Below are 25,717 nucleotides of genomic sequence, written 5' to 3' on the forward strand. Positions count from 1 at the left end.
TTTATTTTTTAATGAAATTAGAATTTATTTTCAATAAAACAAAAGTATCTAATCAAAATATTAATTTGGTCTCCTTAAATAATTGAACATAATATTATTAATTTTGTCTACAACAAAAATTTTTAATAAATTTTTTCAAAATAAAATTGATTCAAAAATAGAGAAAAAAAGAACAACTAATGAAAATATTTATTTTGACATTGCCATAAAAAATAGGATAGCCATAGAAAAAATTCAACCAAATAAAAAGGACCTAACTCATACCATTAAACTACCATCATATCATCACAATAAACTATAACATCACCAACTAAAGAGACATATAACAAATATGAAAGAGATCATGCCAAAATTTCAACAATGCTCATGCTATCAACTAGTCTACGTTATACCATAATTATATTTTTATCTTCCATCACATGAAATTGCCATGAATTATCTTGGTATTTATGATCCTGAACATCAAAATGGTGTGATGACATAAATATGTACGTATTTATTAAATAATTTTCATCATTCACAGAGGAATGAATAAAAACATAAATTAAGAAATACATTTGAAATAATAAATTTGATTAAGAAATATAAATAAAAGGAACATACCTAATTGAAAGTTTGATATTAATTCTGAAAAAGGAATTGAAAGAGAACGAATTTTACGTGCGAAACAAAGAAGAAGGGAATAAAAGTAACTGCTTGGTCCAATTTAAATCGGTTTTTTTAAATAAATCATTTATATAAAATAAACCGATTTTTTTTAAACCATATAGTAACACGTGTCAGCCATCCAGAAGCAACTTCACCTGCAGTCGACTGCAGGTGAGTTTCTGCCTTAAAAAATATCTTATTTTAAAAAATATGTTTGTATTAAAAGAAAATGTTTTAATTTTGATTTTAAAGCATCATTATTCACCTTACTTGTTTCTAACGAAAAGAGTGTATTAATATGTTAGTGTCATCGTCGACATGCACAAAGCTAAATTAATAATAATAAAGATTGACATATAGAAAAAGTAAAATGAACGAAAAACTGTTATGTCTGACAAAAAATGTCAGCTTTTAAAATTCTTAAAGACTGATTTAGATAATTATTCTGTCAAAAAATAAACTGGAGACTGATTTATCTAAATTAATCTATGTATTCATTTTTCTTAAGACTAAAATCGTTGAAAGCTGATTTGAGTAATTACTCTTTCTTTTACTTTGTCTAAAATTGTATGTATTTTACTTCCGATATCTGTAGTTATGCTAATACAGAATGTAATAGAAGGATTGATCAAGATGAGTGGAAACGTTTATGTCTACCCATTTATTTTTTATAAAGATTGAGATTATTGTATCTAAATTATTACAATCTTTCCTCCATCATTCTTAACTTTTTAGAATATACAAAAATCCCAACCGCTAATGGTTCATCACTCAAATGTCTACCTATTTATCTCACTTGTTAGTTCAGTACAACAAAAATGTAAATTAGATTCACGCTTCTCTCTTCATTTTTTAGTCCCAGTTATTATCTCTCTGAAATCCAGAATTGTAGAGTTGTTATTCTGATGTTGGTTGGTTGTCTATGATGAATGATTTGCGTCTCTTGGTTTTTTCTTTGTTCAACCTACTCATCATATCCATTTTTTTCCCTCGCATCTTTCGCGATGCATATCTTCTCTTCTTCGCAACCACCTCTTATTCGCCATTTTACTCCGCGCCTCTTGGTATGTTCCATGATATGTTTGCTAATTTTGTTGTTTGTTGCGAATTTTCTTTGATTAATTTTTTCCTTTTTTTTATTCGGGGATTTTCTTCCTTGCATCATTCTCTGTTATTAGGCTTAGTTTCGTGTTCTTCGTTTTGAGACTTTTCATAGCAAATCTACTTTGTGCATTTTTTTTCAACGGTTTGAATTTTAGCATTTTTTTTTTTGGTAATTTTTTTTAACTTTACCTCGTTTTCCTCTTTCTCTCACCAACAGTAACCTTATTTTTTCCTCAACTGATAACTTTCATTTTTATCCTCAAAGAACAGTTAATTGAAAATGGAATCCTACATCTTGCTAAAATCATGGTATTTTTTTATTTTTTAAGTTTTTACATTTTTTACCCATATTTATGTACATATATTCTTATTAAACTGTGTATTTATGTTCTTATTAAGTTTCATGTTTTATTGTTCATAGCAGAGAACAAATCACAAAGTATCATTGAAAGAAATTGTTTTCATAGACTTCTATATTTGTCCATATTTGATCTTTTTTGCAAAGCTAAATAATTTTTATCCTTTTTCAGCGTAAAGAAAAAGGAAACATGTTTTAATAGCTATCCTGAGTTCAACTGCTTCTTGAACTTCACGTCTTCTTGCGGAAGGGAAAAATAGTCGGCCAAGGTAGAAGAATAATGAAGACCTTCGGTAAGTATATTTTTTAAGTATATTTTTTTTTTAATAAATTATTTTTCGCAAAAGAATTATTATTTTTTTTACAGATGGTATAAATACCAAGGTTTGAAAACCGAATCGATTATTGAACCGTTCTAGTTATTAATTTATTAGTTTATTAGTTTAACCGATTCAATTGTAATTCAACCGAAATAATTGTTTTATAATAAAATAATAAATAAAATATAAATAAATATACTAAAACATAATTATAGTCTAATATAAAATTTAAAATTTCATCCAAATTAAAAATACTACATTAACCACAATATTATATCTTATTCAAATATAAACTCAAAACAAACATAAAATATCAACATCAAAATTTGTCATCAATCATTAAAATCAATCAAAACTTACTATTGATTTGCTTCGCTTTATTTCTGTCAGTTGGACCAGAAGAAATGAAGAATCACGAAGCAAGTGATTCAGCAAAAACTTAGTACTAGTGCCACCATCACCACTTCGATAAAAAAAAAACACCAACCACAAACTATTTGATCACATACAAGGGTACGATTCGGTACGCCGGTCTCTTTTGGGAACCGAAACACCAAAAATTTATTTGGCTTATTGGTGTGCCTTTTTAATAGGAAGTTATTGGATTTTTTATAATTTTTTAGTTCAACAGTGAAGATTATCGTGAATGTAATTTGATGTAATTGGTTACTTAATATCTTTTTGCAGCTTTTTGTGTCAGTGGGTTACTTTAAAAATATTTTTTTATGGTTATTATTGTTATATCAGAAATATATGTGGGTTTATATAAAAGAATTAAGAATATGTAAGATTAAATTAATTAGAGTTAAATATCTCCTATTATGTTAAGTGCCACCTTTAACTTCTTCAACCTTTCAGCAGCAAAACCAAATTATCCTTTCCTCAATGCTTTTCTAACACTCTCCAACATCTCATTCGCTGCAAGAATTATCCTTACAAACCTTTAACAGCTCCCTCTTCTCTCTAATCTTCGCCACAACTTCGTGTACCTCGGCATCAACCATCTAGTCGGAGATGAGCTTGATGACTCTAGCAAGATTGTCGGAGAAAAGCTAGAACTGAAAACGGCGCTATTAGCGAGAGAAAAGAGTAACTCGAAATTATCGCGGTGGGAGAAGATGTAAGATTGGACCTTAGATCAGATCTAAAGAGAATGCAATTAGTCGTTGAATGAGGAGGCGGAGATTTAGTGTGAAAAGCAACATTATTGGATAGGAGAAGTCACGCGTCGTCAAAGATATAGTCCATGGAATGATTGAGAGAGGGAGAGATGAATTGAGAATGACGGCAGCTGCAGGTGGATAAAATTGAGACTTAAGATGGTGATTTTTGTAATTGGATTTTTTTTAACGGAAATATTATAAAAATATTTTATTTCTCTCACAATTAGTGGATATGCATTAAGCCCATAACGAATCTTACATTGATTTTAAATTTGTCTTTTTTTATTAGATTCTGTAAAAAAATTATAAAATATTAGAAAAATTTTAATTGATAAAATAAAAAAGTTATAAGGGACATTTATGAAAAAATTCAAATGTTAGTTTTGACTCTACAAAATATAGTTATCTTATTTTTTTAAAATAATAAAACGCTAATTAGTAAATTTATAAAGTAATTTTATTAATACACTAAACAATTAATAATTTTTCATGACATATTAATATAATTAATAAAAGTAATCTAACATAATTATTAATTTTTCATTAATAAAATTACTCAAAACAATAATTCATTTCTTAAATGATGTTACTATGACTTATAAAATTATTCTAAAAAATTATTAATTTCACATGACATTTTACTATAATTAATAAAGTTATTTTCTATATTATTTAACTATAATAAATAAAATTAATCTAAAAAAAACTAATTTTCCAAAGCATGTTATTATAGTTAATAAAATGAATATAACAAATGGAATCTACCCATTTGCTGCAGGAAAGGTGGGAGGCATTTTGGCTGGTCCCATTGTGATGGCCCACCGCATTTTTTTCCTGTTCGATGATGTTCGTCGAAGAGTTGAATCACGCAACGCATTTCATGGTTATTGCTGGGATTGCTTCGAAATTTTGAACTCTGAGATTAGCAGTGATTTGAAATTGAAACTGTATCTTTATATATTTTTGTCGTTGTGATGCTAGAACAGTAATCTAAATCTGGAATCTTGTTTGATTTGGGGTATTGGAATTTTTAGGAATTTTAAGAAATTGAAGTAATATGGATTGTATTGAGCATTTTTCTGAAACAGGTTCTGATGAGTATAGTGGTCAATTAATAGAAAATTAAGGTTTTTATGGAGAGGGGAGATGCTAGCAAGCTTCCCCTCCAAGGTGTGGTGGTGGATCAAGGAATACTAGTCCTATCGGTTGCGCCAGCTCGAGGAACACTAGCCCTTCGCGGCAGAAGGTTGTTAAAACGAAACCAAGGAGTGTGGCCAGTGGACTTCGGGCGTGCCGGAGAAGATGATACCGAAGCCAGTAGGAGAGGCAGAGAAAAGGTTTGAGTCATTGTTGACGGTGCAGATAATAGAAGGGGCGGCTTGCGATGACAGAGGAAGGAGAGGAAGAGAACCAAGAGGAGGAGGGAGCGGCGGTAATAGTAAACTAATGGTCCAACTAATTTTAACAACAAAACTAAATATATTCATTTAAAAAATTAATAAATAACTCCTCTATTTTCTTAGTAATTGCAAAAAAACTCCACTAAAATGAATCTTTTTATTTTGCGCTGCCTGGCTAACCGGTGCAACAAACAACTTTTTGGCGTTTTGGTGCGCAAAAATGTTAAGCGTATCGAATCCGTGCCCCACATACAAAGTTTAGTTATCAGCAACCAATGAATAATTTATTAAATCAACAACAACAAAACACAATATAACAATCAAAAGGTTGAGAACAACACAACAGTATAACAATCCAAAGGTCAAGAACAACACCAAAACAATAATTTATCAAATTAGCAAGTTAATAAGATCAATTAAAACTGAAAATCAAAATAACAAAAATAATTAAAATTTTAAACTACAGTAAAGTGATGCGTGAGCATCTTTCCTATCTTTTCCTAGTGATTTCTATTTAATTTGCTGAGTTTAATAAAGAATTAAGTATCTTTTAGCCACTATGGATGTTACTTTGATTTGTATGCAATTCTATTTATTTCAGGTAGCATTCGGATGAATTTGATGGAGTTTCCGTAAAAAAATAGAAGAAGGCGAATGATGCTGTCAATCATGACCTCTCTACACTCAAACCTAAATAACTCGAGCTACATAGGTCAAATAAGAACAATATTTGAATTGAACAGAGAGTTTTGCGGGAGGTGTGCTGGAAGAGTGCCTTGCGCACGAGCAAGCCCACGCGTACGCGTATATCACACGTGCGCGTCACTTGCAGTTTTGGCACCCCACGCGTAAGCGTTTAGGACGCGCATGCGTGCATCAGGGAATCGGCGCAAACATATTTTGAACAGAAAGTTGTGATGGCCTGGCGCTGGCATCGTGCGAGAGGCACCAATCGACTCACGCGTACGCGTCCCTCTCATTCTCAGACCACCCACGCATGCGCATGCCTGACGCGCACGCGTCGCATGCAAATTTTGATTCCTGCGCCGCACTGCACAACAACAACACACAAGCATTGTTGCCTCACACCAAGTAAAGCGCAGCCCTTCACGAAGTTAGGCGTGGATCCTACGAAGCAAGTGGTCCCCATCCATCAATTGAAAACTTGCTAATTGCATAATTAATTCTGATTTAAATTTAAATTTTTATTTTAAAAATAGAAAAATATATTATTTTAATTTTAGAAAATAGATTTTTAAATTAATTAAGATTAGATATAAAAAGAAGAAACTTTTCTTCTGAGAATTTTTTCATATTTTCATTCTGTAAATTATTACCTGAATCCTAGTTTTTCTCTCTGAACCATGAGCAACTAAACCTCCACTGTTAAGGTTAGGAGCTTTGTCTATTTGTATGGATTGATTCTATTGTTTTTGTATTTTAATTCATGTCCTGATTTATAATTTAAGAATTGTTTTCGTTCTTTATCTTATGAATTTGGGTGGAACGGAAGTATGACCCTCTTTCTAATTGAGTTCTTGTATAACTTGGAAAAGCTCTTTACTTGAACAACAACTTGAAAACAATTTCTCCTAAATTCTAATTATCTGGACTTAATGGGATACGTGACATATAATTCTCTTATATTTGAATAATTAGGATTTTTGTGGCATAATAACTCGAATTGAACTTCACCCTCTAATTGGAATTAATTGACCAAGGAATTGGCAGTTCATGAATTTTAGAGAAGACTAGAAAGGTCTAAGGAATTAGGGTCTAGTCACATATAATTTGTTATGAATTAAATCTTGCATGATTAAAATAAATTAATAAGAAAGGTCAATCCAGAAAATAGATAACTCTGAAGCCTTAACTGCCTTCTCCATATTGTTTTCCCAACTTAATTATTGCCTGAGGTATTACTTGGTACGACCCGGTGCACTTACCAGTTAGTTTGTGGTTAGAAATTCCGCACCATAAACCAACAACAAAATAAGAACTAGAACAACATACTAATCATGAAAACAACAATCAAATAAAACAATACCTGAATAATTAATACAAGAAAGAACAAGAAGGAAAAAAAGTACCCTAGGCTAGAGCAGTTTTGAAATTCAAACAGTACAGGGAGAGGGAGCTAGAGCTTTAAAATGCGACGAAGATAGTTGAACGGAGGCTGAACAACGACGGAACGGTGGCGAAACGGAAGTTGAATAGAGGCTCAAACATGCGACATAGAGGGCTGAACAGAAGGTTAAGCAGCTCGAACCAGAAGATGAGGGCTGGAGCGCGGCGGAATATTGGCCATTAAAAGCATTGAAATTGCCTTGGGCAACTTATTTAGGGGTTTGATAAAAAAAAATAGTGTCTCTTTTTAACATTATGACTCAATAGAGTTTATTTGCTAATTCTTATCTATCTAAAGAATACAAAAGCTTCCAAATTTCAAGGGTCTCTTGAAGGTTGAAAATTTTTATATTTTTTATTTGTAGATGTATAAGATTCAATTGTTACACAATCAAACACAATTATAATATTCTTTTTCTAGAATTGTATGTATGCTCATACCCATTTTATTCTTTTTGTTTTGGAATTTAGTGAGAAAATTGAAGCTTTTTTTTAAATATTTAGATATGTATTATTTTCTGTGCATTTTGAATCTTGGAACGTCATGTAGACAAATGGGACTTTAGACAAATGGACTACTTGGTGAAGGAGAGTGCTTTGCTTTCCAACACTGTCAGAAGCTCAGTAAAGATGTCTCTGTGGTGCGAATTATTAGTATATAATCTAATAATTTTGTCTTTGAATGAATAATTGTTAGCTTCTTGGTTTGATTTAACGATTTTATTGAAGAGTTTAAGACACAACTAATTCTAATTATGTCTCTCACTTGAGTCTTTCTCTAATTTCTTCTTATAACCTCCTTCTTCTCTTCGAATTCAAATTGCAGACATATCTAATTACAATGCAGATAGAACGATAGACATAGGAGGAGCATACTTTGTTTCTAGGAACCCTAATGCTATATGAGCAAGAATGGCAGTGCATGGAAGGTAATATTTTACTCCCCATCAACACTTATTTTTTAAAATTTTTATTCTTATGGCATTTCATCTGATGCATATTCGGTTTGGATTGTCAATTAATCTAGAAATGTATCCAGGCTTAAAATTTTGAAATTGATATCACTGTTTGTTTTCTTTTAGAGTGAATACCACTCGACCCCTGACAATTACCTTGAAAGGACAACGAGACCTTAAAAAAAAACACCCAATCCGGTCCCTGATTTTTTTGGATTGATTAGTCCATATGCCAAAAAAAATAACATTGACTTTTTTTTGGCACAGGATGCCTCGTTGTTCTTTTGAGGTAATTGTTAGGGGTCGAGTTGGATTTTTTTTGTTAAGGGCCTCGTTGTCTTTTGAGGTAATTGTCAGGGGTTGTTTAGGATTTTTTTTCTTATCTATTGATATTTGATATAGTAAAAAAATTTCGTTTCAGTTACTATTTGTCCTTTGAAATTGAGTGGCTTAGGCATTTACAAGTTTGGCAAATTGAATATAACTATTTATGAAAGTGTACGAGGCTATGTTGTAATATCTATTGTGTTATATACTCTTCCATATCTTTCACTAGGATCAACTCCCACAAATTCAGCGTACTCTGCCTCTGCCTCAGCAGTTGCACCACTATTCATGCTTTGCTTCTTGTTATATATATCTTGTTTTCTTTTATTTTTTTATTGATTTTCCTCCACAAGGTCTTTTATTTTCTATTATGAGAGCAACAATGAAGAAGAACAACAAAGAAAAAGATTTTAAAATGAATTTAACTATACAAATATTGTTATAGTAGGCATGTGATTTAAGAATACGTGAAGAATTGTCAAAGGTAGTGTTAAAAAAGGTGATGAAAAAAGTGATATTATTAGTTCTAATAGTAGTTGATAGTGTCTTATTTGAATTAATTTGATTGCATTTTAGTTTATTAATGCTTAGTTGTGTTGTTAACTTGGTTGAGGGACTCATTCCAGCCTTACAAGAAGTTATGTTTGGTGTTCCTCATAAGTTCTGCACAATGCACATGTGGAGGAATTTGACTAAGCAATGAAAGGATAAAGAACTGAAAGGCACAATGTGTCAATGTGCAAGGGCATTGACGAATCAAGAATTCAATAGTGCAACGGCTAATATGAGGAGGATCAGTCCAGCAGCATAGGAGTGTTTGAATAAGTTTGAGCAACCATCATGGTCAAGGTCCGGACTCTCTGATTGGTGCAAGGTAGTTACCAATAACAAATGTGAGCCTTTCAATGCAACAATAGTTGGTATGAGAGGTGAAGGTATCCTGACTATGTTAGAAGATATGAGATATTATATCATGAGAGTGATGACATTGCACAAGGATGATCTTATGCATACATAGGAAATTTGACACCTATCCAATTGAGTTGGTTAGAGAAACAGAAAAAAGAAGGTAATTATCGGGAGGCACAATGGGATGAAGATGATTATCATAACATTTTTGAGATTAAGAGAGCTAGACATAAGGTTAGTGTAAACACTTACGAGAGAACCTGTAGTTGTAAAAAATGGCAACTAACTGGACTTTCTTGCGTGTTGCCACAGAGTTGCTGCAATCTAGAGGAAGAATGGAAGACAAGAGAATTATATGCATCACTGACTACTTATGGAATCCTATAATTGGGAATACCAATTTCACATCAACTCCATTCCAAGTGAGAAATATTAGAAACAACATGAGGGACATTCAGTGCTACCTCCACCATACAAAAGACCGTTAGGCAGGCAACTAAGAAATGAAAACGTGACAAGTCCGAACATGATAGTGGTAGCCAGTACAATACAAGGAGAAAGTATGGCCAAACCACTTGCAAGTGGTGCAAGAAGGTAATTGTAGTGATGTTTATTTCTTAGCATATGTATGTTGTTTACTAAACCCATGGATGTTATTCTCTATTATAAATGATACTTGTAGGAAGGTTATCATTCAAGTACATGTATGGAGAAAAAGAAAGCCCAAGCTGGACAGCCAAGCAGTGCAGCAGAAGCAAGAGAAACTGATAAATAATCAGAAAGAGAGTAAGAGATATTTTGGGAAGAAAATATGGAGGCTGCAGAGGAAGAGATAAGCAAAAACACAAAATTTGGTATTTTCTACATGTTATATGTTAGTAAACATACTCACTTGAATTTGATGTTATTGACTTTGTCCATCAGCCTCAAAATGTAGAAACAAGTGGAAACAATGATAGAACAACATCACCAAGTTCAGCAGTTCCTACCACCACCACTACCATCATCCGAATTTGATAGGACATTAACTCCTTCAAGATAGAATCTGGCTCCAAATGCTGCTACTGCTACAAAGGTGGATACCTCAAGAAATATAGAGAGAGGGGCAGTTGCTACTAAGGCAAAAAATTCTATAGTAAGGCCTCTAGCAGCTTTCATGAGATCTATTTCAACAAGAGAAAGAGGTGATCATGCACCTATTAGGGCTGGTCCACTGAATATCGCAACTCCAAGTATAATATAGGTGCTATAATTATGCCCAATATAGCATTCAGAGCTCCACAACCTAGGCTCAATGTACCATTTAGAGCTTCACATGTCAAGTCCAATGACAATGACCAAGGAGCTCCTAGAAGTTCACAAATCAGAAGGCCACTTGTAGTTCTTCAAGAAACAATCAGTGCGGTAAGCCAAGCTATAGCTACAAGGTTCATAGACTTCATGCCAATACCTAGATTTGCCCAGAATCTTGCTTCTAGATCACCACCATCATAACTATTGAAAAATCAAAAGAAAACATAACCACCATTATGTTTTTTGTATTGTTTTGAACATATGATGTTTTGATATTTTTAGGAGCTGCTTTTGTATTTATTAGAAATTTAGGATGTTTTGGAAGAAGTCTTTAGGAGATACATTTGTTTTTTTTTATAATTAAAATACATGATAGGTTATTAAGGGGTTAAGAAATCTTAAAGCATCGATTTCTCCCAATTTGGTGTAATATATTTATTCTAATGATACAAAACAACTTATTTTGTTGATGTTAATGATATAACACATGTTATTTTCATGTGTTGTTAATGATATTGAACATATTATTTATTTGTTTATCTTATATTTTATACTAGTGCACTTTCAAGTATAATTATACATTGTGTTCTCATCGAAGCTTTGAAATTGTCATTAATTTCTTCGAGTATATGACATATACCAAAAACCCAAAATTCAACCAAAACTCCAGAAAGTTGCTAACCATACAATATATGTGAATTAGACTCTAAATATATAACTGCACTATCCAAATTCATCAACCCATTCAAACTTGGTATACACCATTTACTTAAACAGAGAAAGCAAGTTAATAATCACCCCAATTTCCACCCCAATGCATGTCATCAACAAAGTATTTCAACCATCCTTCAACTTCTCCTTTAATTCTTTTAGAGAATAGGCAGCATCACAACACTAACTCATCACATTCTAGAGAATCTCCCAACCTCCCCTTGCTTTTGCCTTTGTAATTTTCACCTATAAGTTTTATGGGTTTACTGTTCCGAGAGCATTCTTCTCCATTAACGTATTCCTCTTATAATTCATCAACCCATTGAAAATATTTATAGCGCATATTCTTGTTCTACTATGTAACAATGAATGAAGAATAATGAGGAGAAGAATCATGAAAAAACTCAAAAGTCTTGTTACTAAATTATCCAATAATAAATTTATACTCACCTTTCATATAGAGCACCAAAAGAACTATCTGCCTGGTTTGGTCCTAGTATTTGACTTCAGTGCAACAAGAGGAAGAGAGCAAAGGTGCGTTCCATCATATTGCTTGCCACTATATTCACCGCACCCATCTTCTATCATTGATGGCGTCCTTCAATTCATTTCACCTCTAGCCATGGAAGAACCACCCATCTCTTTGATGAAATTTCAATTTGGAAAGTATGGTTCTTTATTAGAGTTTTCAATTTATTCTTTGGCCATGCTAGAGTTTTACTGTTCACGTAGGAATTTCCATTTGCCACATCACTCTTTTCTATCAACCTTCAACATTATAGTTTATGTTTGTGCATTTTTGTTAAAATTTTAAATTATTTGAGGATAATTTTGTCAATAACAAAATTTAGGTACAGTTTGTCAGCGATAAAATTATTCAATTGTATTTTTTTTGTGGTAATATCCATCTAACAAAATGGAAGGTAGAATAGCAACTTTTGAAACTACAAATGTAACACCCTACCACACAGAGCCTTACGCTTAAGTCGTAAAGCAGAGGTGGCGAGGTATTACGACCTCTAAAAATAAAATACGTAAATAAATTTAGTTGAAAGAAATCATATCTAGGAGCCTTGAAGAATAAGCCAAACAAGCTCCAGACTCGACCTGCGAAGCTAAGGCCGACCAGAGTATATATATATAACCCAAAATATAACTCAAACTACAGAATAAACACATGTTTCTCCAAGTCAACCTCTAGGAGGGACAAACATAAAATTTATACAGAGGAGAATCTATATACATATATACATAGCATAAATACAAAATACATCATCCTAAAAAAAAGACTTCGTTTGCACAGGAAACTCCAGACGTTCAGCGAGGTGCCTCTCGACCTGCATCTGAAAAATAATAGAAAAATGTATGGAATGAGAACTGGAGGTTCCCAGCATGGTAAAGGTGTTCCCATAGTTAATCTAAAAGGTACCAGAAAAGCCAGAGGCATTCCTAGACCTTCGACATTCAGATTAATCTTAAAATTTATTCTAAACCAATAATATTGGTAATCTAACTAAAGGATCCTAGCTCTATTCTAACTCTGTACCTTCTATCAACTCTAAACCTTTGAATCACCGGTGGAACAACCCTCATTTACTCCTGCGCCAAGAGAGGGTCTCTCAGAAGCATACACATACAAATCAAACAAAGAAAACACAGATAGACGTATAATTACAGTAAGTAGAACAAGTAGTAGATAAGTAGAATTAAGCAATTAAGCAAACCAAAACAACGCTCACTCAAGCAAAGCATACAAATGCATATGATGTATGCCTGTTCTATGACTGATGAGTCTCATCTGTCTGTTATATAGCCAACCCGATATGTCTTGGTAGTTAACCATTGGACAATCCCTCTGTACGTGCATCCCCAAATTCAAAAATAATATCCATAGAGTCAAACTCCAAGCTCATATATATATACGGGAGAACCCGGGGAGTTAAAGTGTTCAGTCACATCTTGCGTCTCAATGTCATCATCATTCATAAAAAATTCATACTCAAAACTTAATTCATTCTTTTCTAAATAAATCAAATTTAAAACGTAATCGTTTCTTAATAACTCAAAATCAAATCATAAAATACTTTAACCCAAATCTTTCTAAATAACCACTTCAAACGAAACCTCCAATTTTCATAAAAAATTTGACAGTATCTTCTCTAAAACTCGGACTTTTGCCACCTCTCAAGGGTCCCAACCACCAAACCAAACACCTCTCAGTCATTCAAATCATTTCTAGTATCAAATTATTTCAAAATCAAACCAATTCCAATATTAAATCTTTTTCCAAAATCAACCAACTCCAATAGCAAATTATTTACAAAAATCGAATCGCACATCATATACCATATATACAATCCATCAGTAATTCATTCAGTTCATTCCTATCTTAAAGTCTTCTAGCCTAAGTTTTCACATGATATTAAATATTAATTACCAGAAAGCAAAACTATACTTTGGCCGATTTCTCCAGAAGCTCGAAACACCTCAAAAACCTCTCCTTTCACAAGCTCCAACCTTTCAAACATCAATTCCTCAAGCCTAATTACCTGGATTTATTTCCAAACCACCAAATTAAACTCCAAATTAACCAGAACACAATCTATTTCACACAACATCACTATAATCATCATAGGGTTCACCTACTCAATGATTCACAATGGTTCAAGTTTCTTACCTTACCCACGGATTTAATTGGACAAAATCCAATGATTATCCACTACTAGATTTCACATAAACCATCAAAATTATTTAATTTCTTAATATCTAAACTCAAAATCTCGAAATTCAGGAGGAAAAGAATTGGGTGAAAAATGAAAATTTCTTACCACTTTGTTCAAATAGAATTGAAGAGAATTTCAAGACGAATACGTGACCATTGACGGCTTGTCAATCGAAACTTCGGATTAAAAATTACAGATGATTGAATTTTTGGAAGGGGGTTAGGTTTTCTCAACCTGATTTCTCTCTTCTTCGCGTGCTCAAGAGTGAAATGAGGGAAAAATAAAGTTTGCTGCTTAGTTTATAGGGTGGGCCAATTTAAAATCGATCTAACTGGTTCGGTTCAATTTTAGGTCAAAATCTTTAAAATTAATGTCAAAATTCGTATTTTAAATATTTTTATTTCTCTAAATTATAAAAATTAATTTTTAATTTATTTGAATAATAATTAATTTATTAACTAATATATTTTATTAATTTCGCACAACAAAGGGGAAAGCGAAATTTTGAAAATAGGTATTAATGTTTGAATTTTAAATTATAAGACTCGACACATGTTAAACTAGTAAATAACATGAGTAGAACATTTGCTTTTTAACAAATTTCTTTTTACATATAATAAATATATAACTATTGTTTGATCTCTAACTGAAAATTTTAATATATATTTTTAAAGACATAATAAATTAGTATTTCTGTATTAGGCTGCCTCCAAAACTAGAGGCTGTCTCCAACTATGTTGTAATTTTCTACGTTCCAAATTTGGGTCAAAGTGAAAGTCCATTGGGCCCATAGTCCTATGAACTAACAGAAAAGGTTTTCAAGTTTGTAGAAGAAACAGCCCAAACGAATTGTATCCAATAAAATATAGCCCAAAATAATAAAATTAGTTTATGCCGATAAATATGTTGAGAAAAAACATTTTGATTCGTTAAACCCTGAATTCAAAACCCAACAGCCAGTCCGAAAAGAACCCCAACAGAAACATTCGATAACAAGTGGCTTCAAAATCAACATCAGATGCATGTACACCAAAAAAAAAAAATAATAATCAAGGTCAGATGCAATTGAAGCTTTGATTGAGTAGCAAAATATGATACCTCTTAATATATTGCACTTAGGTTTGAACTTTGACAATAATCAAATAGTTTATAAAATCCTTAAATGTATGTATCAGTTTGTGATGTTTAAGATTAGGAACTGTCTATTTCCCAAAAAAAAAAAAATCAAATTCAGACTTTCTCGACCAAAAAAAAAAAGTCAAGATCAAATTCAGATATTAATATTGAATCTGAAATGTTCCAATTAAAAAATTGTACATCGTGTTTTACTCATGTGGACCATTACTAAGATTAGATCTAAAGACTTATATTAAAATAAACTTATAGATAATGTTAAATACAAAGATATAGTAAATAACTACTTAGACACTTTGTTTTGAATAAATATTAATAAAACGTATATCAAACAATTAATTTAAATAAATTATTTATTTAAATAATAGTTTAATTATATTACAAATATGTATAGCATAATAATTATTTAGTAACAATAATATTTTAAATAAATAATATATAATTTAAAAACATTGATTATTATGGTGTACAATTAATATAAATAAGTTTTCAAACAAATAATTATAATAAATAATAAATAATTTGTAGTATATGAGAATAAAATTTGTAATTAAAACAGGCCGAACCCTAGTGAAGAAGATGGTAAAATTCAAGTCATGAGTCTAATATTCCAAAATCACAACAATAATACACAATTACATTTCAGTTTTTATTTTCACAATTCTCTTCACTCTTCAGCTGTACGATCTCATCCTTGAATCTCTTCAATTTTGAAGTTACTAAAATAGATAGTATTATTCTATAATAATATCATACTATATCCCACCATATCAAGAGGATACTAAAAGCCATAGCAGGTAAACAGTTTGGTCCACAGAAAATCTAAATGTATGGATCAACCGTTAATTAACTGATCTAATAACGGTTATAGATAGATATATGGATATACCCTCATCAACACATCCTTCAACGAAAATCTTTTGGACCGTCTAACATTATTATTTGGCAACTAGCCTCTGCATGTGGATTATTTGGCAACTAGACCCTCACCAAATTTCATCCACAAATCCGCTATCATTGTCTTACCCTAAAGTAGTGAAAAGTATATTGAAAGCCCAATTTCTTATATAATTGTATCGGTATAAAGATATCCCTTTATTATTGTCATTAAATTTTATATGATTCTAATTTAACATGATTCAAATGGTTATAAAAAATTAATTTTGATGGAGACATGATGTGAAATTATTATAACATGATCCATAAAAAATAGTTATTTTTATTGATATGACGTTACGTAATTAAATGTATATAAAAAATTATTTTGTACTAACATTAAGTTTTACATTATTTGGATAAGTGGTAATGATGATACTCTTTATTAATAATTTGGAAATACAATTTTGTTAGACATATAAATTTTTTTGGCAAACAAATTCAAACAAGTTAACTCTAACCCAACAAAATCTATTTACATAACGCGCACGTGAAATTACGCCTTTTTTTTCACGTGTTTTATCCTCTTCGTCGTTCTTTTTATTGCTGTTGTTATTATTGTATTTTTTTCTCCTACTCTTTTTTATTGATTTTGCAACATTATGTCTTTTTTTTTGTTTGATTTTTTCCTCCTAAAGAGAATTATGAGAAAATGAAATAAGAAGATGAAGAGGAGGAAGAGGAAGAGGAAGAGTTTTGAATTATGCAGAACTTATCAGAATAAAAATACACTAAAATTTTTTAACAATAACACATAAATTTTTTAGTTTTTACACCGAAATTTTACTACAAATTAAATGCACAATATTTTTTATTGCATTTTTTCTTATTTCTTTATTTCTTTTAGTTAAATTAATGTAGGTTCATCCTCTTTCAAGTAATTTTGCAACATTATGTGTTTCTTTTTCTTCTTTGTTTAATTTTTTTATTTTTATTCTTGTTAAGAGAGTAAAACAATGTGAGTTCAAAAGGACATGCATAAAATGATACTAATAGGGGTGACAACACTACCCGAACCTGCGAATACCCACTTCGCCCCTACCTACTTGGGACGGGTAATTACTCACTCCGGTGCGGAGCAGGTTTTCTACAGGGTGGGGCAGGGTCGGATTTAGGTAATACCCGCCTCGGTATATATATAATATGTGTAATATATATAAAATAATTAATAATATTATGTCATATTTAAATTTTTACCGTAATTTATGTTATGTCTTTGATGATGGTTATATAAATTTTAAAATTTAATTTTATTTATTAGATTTTAGTAATTATAGGGAAGGGTAGGAAAGGGGCGGGGCGGGTACCTGTAGGGACAGGTTAGGGTTCAACTTTTTACTACCTGCGAGTAGGAATGGGACGGATTCTATGCGGGTTATTATAGGGCGGGACGGGATTGGATAGGGTAAAAATCCGTCCCTACCCGTTCCATTGTCACTCCTAGATACCAGAAGCACTCGACAACATAATTCTATGGTCTGTTACAAGAAATCGATGAACAAAATTTCTGATAAATAGATAAAAACAGTTATAAATCACTCAAATATGTATAAAATAACATCAGAAGAACAGTAATAATATTCTGTTATCTAGTTACAGCATAAAGAAAACAACGGTACCAAGTACACCTCACTTTACATGAAATACACCAAAAGACAAACAAAATACACTGAAATGCAAACCAAAATACATTGCTATTTTGTTTATTTCATCATACAATGTGAATTCAAAAAGATACGCAACTTAATAAAACATGCATAAAATCTTTTCTTTTTTTCTTATTTTTTTAATTGAATGAATGTAAGTTTATCCTCTTTTAAGTAATTTTGTAGCATTATATATGTTTTTTTCTTCTTTGTTTGATTTTTTTAATTCTTATTAAGATAGTAAAACAATAAAAAACTTGAGAAGGTAAAACAAGAAAAAAAAAGATGAATAAGAAAAAAAAGAAGATGATGATGATGATGAAAAAGAAGAAGCAACAAAAGATAAGGAGAAGAAAGATGAAGATTTTAAAATTATGCAGAACTTATCAAAATACAAATACATAAATTTTTTTTAACAATAACATAAATGTCTTAGTTTTTATACTGAAATTTCACTATAAATACACAAAAATTATTTTTTTAATACTATATTTTCTTCTTCTTCTTCTTTAGTTCTTTTCCTTATTTTTTTCTTTCTTTTAATTGAATGAATATAGGTTCATCCTCTTCCTAGTAAAGTAGTAATTTTGCAGCATTATGTATTTTTTCTTCTTTTTTGTTTGATTTTTTTAATTTTTATTAAGAGAGTAAAATAATAAGAAGAAGATGAATAAAAAAAAAGATCATAATGATGAACACATAAACTTTTCAATTTTGATACCTAAATTTTTTAATTGTGATACAAGATTTTAAGAGGGTTATTATTAAGTAATTTCGGTGTATTATTGAGGGTTATTATTAAGTAATTTTGGTGTATTCTAGATTTAATTTCGGTGCATTCTGAATTTAAATAGGGTGCATTTTTGGTCTGAACTTGTTTTCAGAATGAACCGCAATTAACTCTAAAATTAGAATAAAAATACACCAAAATTTCTTTACAATAACACATAAGTTTCTTAGTTTTTACACCGAAATTTTGCTACAAATACAAAAAAGATTCTCTTTAATGCTACATTTTTTCTTCTTCTTTTTTTCTTATTTTTTTCTTTCTTTTAGTTGAATGAATGTAAGTTCATCATCTTCTAAGTAATTTTGCAGCATTATGTGTTTCTTCTACTTTGTTTAATTTTTTTATTTTCATTATTATTAAGAGAGTAAAACAAGAAGAAACTTGAGAAGGTGAAACAAGAAGAAAAAGATGAATAAGAAAAAAAAAGATAATGATGATGATAAAAAAGAAGAAGAAACAGTAAAAGATGAGGACAGGAGAAAGAAGAAGAGTTTTTAATTATGCAAAACTTATTATAATAAAAATACATCGAAATTTCTTAACAATAACACATAATTTTTTTAGTTTTTACACCGAAATTTAGCTACAAAACTCAATTAACTCAGAAATATACCAAAATTATTTAATGATTGTGACACACAAAATTAGTCTAAAAACAACACACAAAAATGATTGAATTATCAACAAAAATACATCTAAATCAATTTTGAATTAGGCAACGTTATCAATATGACAAAAATTTTACGATAACAATAACAATAACGACGATACGTATAAAAAGAAAACAACTATGACTACAATGATGATGAAGATGATGGAGGAGAAGGAGGAAAAGAAAGGAAGAGAATAAATTTCAATGAAATAAGAAGGAGGAAGAAGGGGAGGAGGAGTAGGAGGTAGTGTTGGTGACAACAATAACGAAAAAGGAGGAGGACGAGAATAACGAAAGAGGAGGAGGAGGATTGGAGAAGGAGGAGGTGGTGGTAGTGGTGATGTTAGTGACAACAATAAATAATATGCGTGCGTGAGTGTAAATGATTTGATTGGACTTGTTTGGTAGTAGATTAATTCTTAAAAATAAACTATCATCTTCTAAATTAGTTTAAGTGTGAATTGCAATAAATTAAATTAATTAAGACAAATAATATATTTAAAAATAGGGCCTAATAATAACAACATAAGTATAAGAAACCAAATTTTAACTAGTCAACTTTTTTTATTATAATTTTTTAATTCTCTTTTTTTTTAATTAAGATTTAGAATTTAAAATTTAAATTTTATTATTTAGAATTTATAAAAGATTTAGATTTTAAAATTTAAATTTACAAAAAATTTAAAAATTAACTAATATTAGCTTAAAAATAGCTAATTTTCTAGTTGAACTCTTTAAAATAAACATTTTTCTGAAAAACTGATATTACGGCAATTAAAATCAGTACTACTGAACAAAAATACATTCATAATTATTAATTACTGAATTAGTCATCAGATAACAAGAATTGGGAAGTGGTTATTATTTATCAATTTTATGCATAATAGTAATATATATAAATACTAATTGCAATTATTTCATAGATAGTAATAACCACTTTCTTTGATAACAATTAAATCTTTAAATATGTTGATGATCTAAGTGGAGGGTAGACTTGTGACCACAATAGGACTTCTCACAACATGCTTCAAATCGGTCCAACTTAGATACCCAAAATCAATTTGCTTCTTCATCAATTTTGGACCTTCAATCCTCAACTTGTAACTTTGCTTCTCATTCTTCATCTTGAACACCAACTTTTCCGGGACCACGCTGACGTGGAACCCTTTTATTGGTGTAACACTAGCAACATAGATAGCATGTCCCTCCCCAACATTGGTAACTGTTCTATGAAATTCATGAACTAATGTCTTTGACTCATTATTAGAAGAAGGCTTCTTTCCATTATAGTAAGCAATGAAAGAAGGGTAATTAAGATCCAATTTAGGGTTTTTAGGGCAATTGTATGAAGATCTTCTTGTGATTGCTGTTATCTCTTTTTGTGTCATCTTCATTGCACAAAGAAGGTTCACATAATCTTGCACCTCAAGATTGTAAACTAGGCCAGGGTCAAGTGCTTTATTTGGGTTGATATGGCCAGCTCCTAAGGCTAGAGGAGTTGCTTTCTTACCATTGCCAAGGTCTTTGATGTGTTTCATTGTGTTGTCCAATATATCCGAAGTTGTCATCATTGCCGACCTATATATGTTGCACAAATATATATACAAATATTAAATAAAAAATATTTAATCATAATTTTTTTAATAATTTAGATTGATGATAAATTGTACTACAATAACAGACAACCCAACAAAACATAATAAAATTAGATATATAATTATTTTTATATAGATTTTTTTAATAATTTAAATTTTTAAGATAATTATTATAATATAATATCAAAGTTTTTATAACTAAAAGAGGTAAATATTTATTTTGAACAATACTATATGATCCATAGATATTATTTTTGATCGACATTAATTTGCACTCAAATTTATAAAAATTTTATACATAAAAAATATTCAATTTATATTTATATTTATAAGAATTTACATATATAAATTAATATAATTTGCATTCATATCTTTTAAAATTTACATACCTAAATTAATAAAATTTATTTAGTAAAAATAATTTAGTACCTGTGTTAGTCAAATAATAGCCAAATATATTAAAATGGCTGGCCAAAAGAGTTTTTCATTGATTTTTATTGCTCTTAGAAAGAAAGAAACTCAACCTAAGAGGCAAAAAAGTTCTATATAAAATTTACGTTATTCAATTCATACATCTTTAAGTAACAGTTTAAATTTTTGAGATAAGTAATTTTATGACGTAATTAATTAAAATATAATTATAAATAAAAAAATATGAAATAATTTTAGCTAACCTTATTGCTGAATGGTCCCATTGAGGGTATGCACCCTTAAGAAGGGCAGCTATGCCGGCAACATGAGGACATGCCATTGATGTTCCAGTTAACAGATTAAAATTGCTCAGAAGGTTTTTGGATCCCAATTGCCCAACCGGAGTCGCATACGGCCACGCCGCCAAGATCAACGTTCCGGGAGCCGCTATGTCCGGTTTCAGAACATGTGGACAACTATATGATGGCCCTCTAGAACTATAGCTATCAACACTAGGGTTTGGTTTTGTACCATAAATTGTTTCCTTAAAAGACATGCTAGCTTTTGAACCATTGCCACCAACCTTAATGTAATCCTTAATAATCTTACCATTCATGGGATTAACAAAAAGTGTCGGGAAACTGCTTTGTAAGAAGAACAAGATGTCACTGCTATTTGTTATGAACACAGCACCAAACACTTTTGAATTTTCAACGTTGAAAAATTGATCATCAAGAGAGACTAATCCATTTTCCTCACACACAACAATCTTGTCCTTAACTTTGTGTAGTTCATTAGTATCGTTGCAAAACGCCATGTCGTACACTATTGAAGTGTGGCTAATTACATTAGGACCCGGATAGAGGGACAATCCGGTAATTTCAACAGCGTTGCCTAATGTTAGTGTTCCGTGAAACTCACGGTCCACAGTGCTAGCAGCAACGGTTATAACCCAAGGTGTTCCATTGTGAAGTGTTCCAAGAAAAGGTCCATCGTTCCCTGAAGAAGTGGTAACAAATATGCCTTTCTCCACGGCTGCAAACGTTGCTATTGCAACAGGGTCAGTGTACAAAGGCGTACGATCAAAACCAAATGAGAGTGAAAGAACATCAACACCATCTTCAATTGCACTATCAATGGCTGCAATTATGTCTGAAGAGACAGCACCTTCTTCCCATAAGGCCTTGTACATAGCCAAACGTGCCATTGGTGCTGTTCCTGTGGCTGTTCCAGTTGCATACCCAAAGTATGATGCATTATAAACTCTACTACCGGCAGCAGTTGATGCGGTATGAGTACCTACGTGGCACAAATACGTGTTAGAAATATGGAAAAGTCTTTGCCTCAACATTTTACATCAGTAATGTTATATATAAAGTCATTTTATGAACTAAATTCAGCCAAGTTAAATATTAAAATTTAAAATAATAATAATCATAACTGATTTTTTTATATTAAATTAATTTGATTAGATTTAATTAATTAAAAAATTTAGATGTATAAAATTATTCAAATTAAAATATTCGAAACTCAATTATAAAAAAACATTTAAAATTCAAACACAACAAAAGCTTACTTTTAATGGGTTTTGTCCTGAACTTATTTAGCAGCATACTATAATATTTTGGTATTATTCTAGAGATATAATTATTTATTTTTTTTATCAAATTAAATTTTTAGAAGAAGTGATTCCATGATAGGTATAAAAACTTTTTAACTTAAAAAATTAGAATTAAACTTTATTAATTTTAAAGGAAAAAATTTTAGTATAAGATAAATAAAAATAAAAAAAGTTTCATGAACAAAAACAAATATAAGTATTAAATATCTTGAGTTAAAATATACATGTAAACAAATAATTATACATAAACAAATGTAAAAATGATGAATGTGGCTATATATATATAAAATATATATTTAAATAATATTAAACATTTATAATAATTTTAATATTTTTTAAAGTAGTTTTCTTAATAGTTATTTTGTAAAGAGAGATTATTTTAAATGAAGTTGTATTCAGTAATTAATTATTTAAAATTAGAAAATACAAAGATATTAGATGATAAAAATATAAATTTATTTCAGTTATTATTGTTGGGCGGAAAATTGGATAAAATGTGTCCTAGGATAATAGTATTTCAATATATATAAGTGAAATTAAAGTATTTTTGCATCATATATAGATGAGTACCATGGCCTTCAATGTCACGGGTAGAGTTTATGGATATCTTCTTGATCTTAGGGTTCTTTGCAATCAACCCTTTGTTAAAGAACTTAGCACCAATGAGTTTCTTGTTGCAATTTGATGAGTTGAAATGGATGCTATTCTCACATTGACCTTTCCATCTTGAAGGGACATTGGTGAATCCACCATTATCTTTGAAGCTCTCACTTTCTGGCCAAACCCCAGTGTCCACCAAACCAATAATTACATCTTTGCCATATTGTGAATTAGGCCATGCACCAAAACTTGGATTAAGGCCAAGGAATTTTGGAGTGTGTGTTGTGTGGAGTTTGACTTGGGCATCAAGAATTGAAGAAATGTAACCTGGTGAGGCTTTGATGAGTTCATGCTCTTGAGGTGTCAAACTTGCACTAAAACCATTCATGACATTTTTGTAGGAATAGATTAGCTTATTAGAGGGAAGAGGGGTATTATGGTCATTTTTCATTGCCAATGAAAGGGTAGCTTTGTACCAATTATGGTGGCTAGAGAAGGCTTTAGGCATGGCTAATAAATCCATATGGATGATGTAGTTATCAATAGTAGCCTTTGTTGAAAGGAAATATGTGATCATAGAGAAGAACCACAAAGGGAGAAAAACTTGTGTAGCCATGGTTAATTTTTTTTTTAAATATTAGTGTGTATGCCTATGAATAGAGTAAAGTGAGGACAATTATATAGAGGAGTTTTTGCTAGGGATATTCCAAAAATAACTCCTCCAATAAAAAGATTTTGCAAGTTATCCCAAAGGAATCTTCTTAGTTCTTATTAGGGGACCCCATATGATTAAATGAGGTATGCGTCCATATATATATGACCATGATTTTTCTTTGCATTTTGGGACACCTTTAATTTTTTGGTTTGAAAGTAGGCTTCTTCATCAAGAAATATAAATGTTGACGTTATTGCTTGATTGGTCCATCTCCATCCAGTAATTATATAAAAATTGACCCATGTCCTGTGCCAAAAAAAAAAAAAAAGAAAAATTATGCATTTCTTGATAAATGTATGATTCTTGAATTTAGGCTAAGAATAGAAACCTAAATTATTGATGATATTTGACAAATATATAAGGATTAAGTACTTTTTTCGTCCCTAACGTTTTGGGTCAAAATCAAAATCGTTTTCGACATTTTTTTGTTATTAAAATCATCCTCAACATTTAACAACGCTTTAAAATCATCATTTTTCAAATTTTTGGACTAAAATACCCTTCATCATCATCATCATCCTTCTCCTCACCTTCCTCACTCTCCCACCACCTCCACCATATCCACTGCCACCATAACAAAGGGAGGGGTTGCCGTTGGGTTGTCGCTGCCACTGGGTTGCCATTGCCGCTACAAGATCATCGTTGGATCACCGCTGTCGCCGCTGGTTTATCGGAAAACAGAAAGAGAGAAAAGCGATGCGTGCGAAGAAAGGAGAGATGGGTTGCTGCTGTAGGGTCGTCGTCGCTGCTACCATTGGGTCGCTACTGCTGCTGGTTCATCAGAGAAGAGAGAAAGAGAGAGAGAGAGAGAGAAGCGATGCGAAGGAGGGAGGGGTTGCGGGTTGCCACTGCTGTCGCTGCGTCGTTTTTCGCCGGCGAAGCCTTCTTCTTCCTCTTCTTCTTCTCGCCGGCAATGTTAGTGGCAGTCACTACAACAAAAACACTCAAGTAAACTTGAAAAGTGTAGCCAAAAGTGAAAAAAATGTTGCCTTAGACTACGGCTACACTTTCTGGACTACGGCTACGCTTTTTGGGGTGATTCCTATTTGGCCGTTGCTTATTCTCAAAGGCTACGTTTTTTTGCACCAAGGGCTACGTTTTTGGCGTTTGGGAATAGGGTACGCTTTTCAAGTGATGTTGTCCAAGACCAAAGGCTACGCTTTTCAGCTTCCATTTTTACCAGAATAGGCTACGCTTTTCAATGCTACTGCATCACCTGTAAAGCGTAGCCACATTATATACTATGATTACTCTTTATAAGTGTAGCCTTAGGTCCTTCAATTTTTTTTAAATACTATAGTTACTGTATATAAGTGTAGCCTTAGCTCTCTTATTTTATATATATATATATATATATATATATATATATATATATTCTAATAATTATTAATACAACATAATATTTAGTAATATGATTACATGTATAATAATTATGTATTTTTAATTAAATGAGTTAAATATTATAAAATAAAAATAAATACATAATTATACAAAATAATTCCTTTAAATAATAAACATTATCTCTAACCAAAATATATTTATAATAATGATCCAAAAATACTAGAATGAAGTTAATTG

General features: G+C 31.0%; 1 protein-coding gene and 3 long non-coding RNA genes across 5 annotated transcripts; 2 read left to right on the top strand and 2 right to left on the bottom strand.

Annotated features, from left to right (window-relative positions):
* The first annotated feature begins 1,347 nt into the window (after positions 1 to 1,347).
* On the top strand, positions 1,348 to 4,666 carry LOC112718027 (uncharacterized). Of its 2 annotated transcripts, none has more exons than XR_011869264.1 (3): positions 1,348 to 1,712; positions 2,283 to 2,403; positions 4,372 to 4,666. It is a non-coding gene; the product is annotated as an uncharacterized lncRNA (long non-coding RNA). The 2 variants fall into 2 exon arrangements; XR_003160640.3 differs by lacking the exon at positions 4,372 to 4,666 and adding an exon at positions 2,821 to 3,162.
* A 2,336-nt stretch (positions 4,667 to 7,002) lies between these two features.
* LOC112734389 (uncharacterized) lies at positions 7,003 to 11,115 on the top strand. Its single transcript, XR_003168353.3, has 5 exons — positions 7,003 to 7,761; positions 7,947 to 8,049; positions 9,030 to 9,546; positions 9,625 to 9,906; positions 9,995 to 11,115. It is a non-coding gene; the product is annotated as an uncharacterized lncRNA (long non-coding RNA).
* Positions 11,116 to 12,397: 1,282 nt separating this feature from the next.
* On the bottom strand, positions 12,398 to 14,331 carry LOC112718035 (uncharacterized). The gene is made up of 4 exons (XR_003160641.3): positions 14,145 to 14,331; positions 13,754 to 13,865; positions 12,863 to 12,915; positions 12,398 to 12,659 (listed from the first exon to the last, which is right to left on the bottom strand). It is a non-coding gene; the product is annotated as an uncharacterized lncRNA (long non-coding RNA).
* A 5,656-nt stretch (positions 14,332 to 19,987) lies between these two features.
* LOC112734396 (subtilisin-like protease SBT1.9) lies at positions 19,988 to 24,413 on the bottom strand. The gene is made up of 3 exons (XM_025783696.2): positions 23,395 to 24,413; positions 21,467 to 22,502; positions 19,988 to 20,775 (listed from the first exon to the last, which is right to left on the bottom strand). Exons 1-3 carry the CDS (start codon positions 24,038 to 24,040, stop codon positions 20,175 to 20,177), a joined length of 2,283 nt encoding a protein of 760 aa, XP_025639481.1. The 5' UTR covers positions 24,041 to 24,413; the 3' UTR covers positions 19,988 to 20,174.
* Between the last annotated feature and the right edge of the window lie 1,304 nt (positions 24,414 to 25,717).

This window comes from Arachis hypogaea, chromosome 2 (assembly GCF_003086295.3).
Source record: "Arachis hypogaea cultivar Tifrunner chromosome 2, arahy.Tifrunner.gnm2.J5K5, whole genome shotgun sequence".
Classification (NCBI taxonomy): Eukaryota; Viridiplantae; Streptophyta; class Magnoliopsida; order Fabales; family Fabaceae; genus Arachis; species Arachis hypogaea.

Bases quoted from the DNA above. Each gene is read 5' to 3' on its own strand.
- LOC112734396 (XM_025783696.2), bottom strand. From the start codon at position 24,040: ATGGCTACACAAGTTTTTCTCCCTTTGTGGTTCTTCTCTATGATCACA. The intron at 22,503-23,394 runs GTACTCATCTAT...TGTGCCACGTAG, and splicing joins CCGTGACATTGAAGGCCATG to GTACTCATACCGCATCAACT. The intron at 20,776-21,466 runs GTTAGCTAAAAT...CAACATATATAG, and splicing joins TGGGACCATTCAGCAATAAG to GTCGGCAATGATGACAACTT.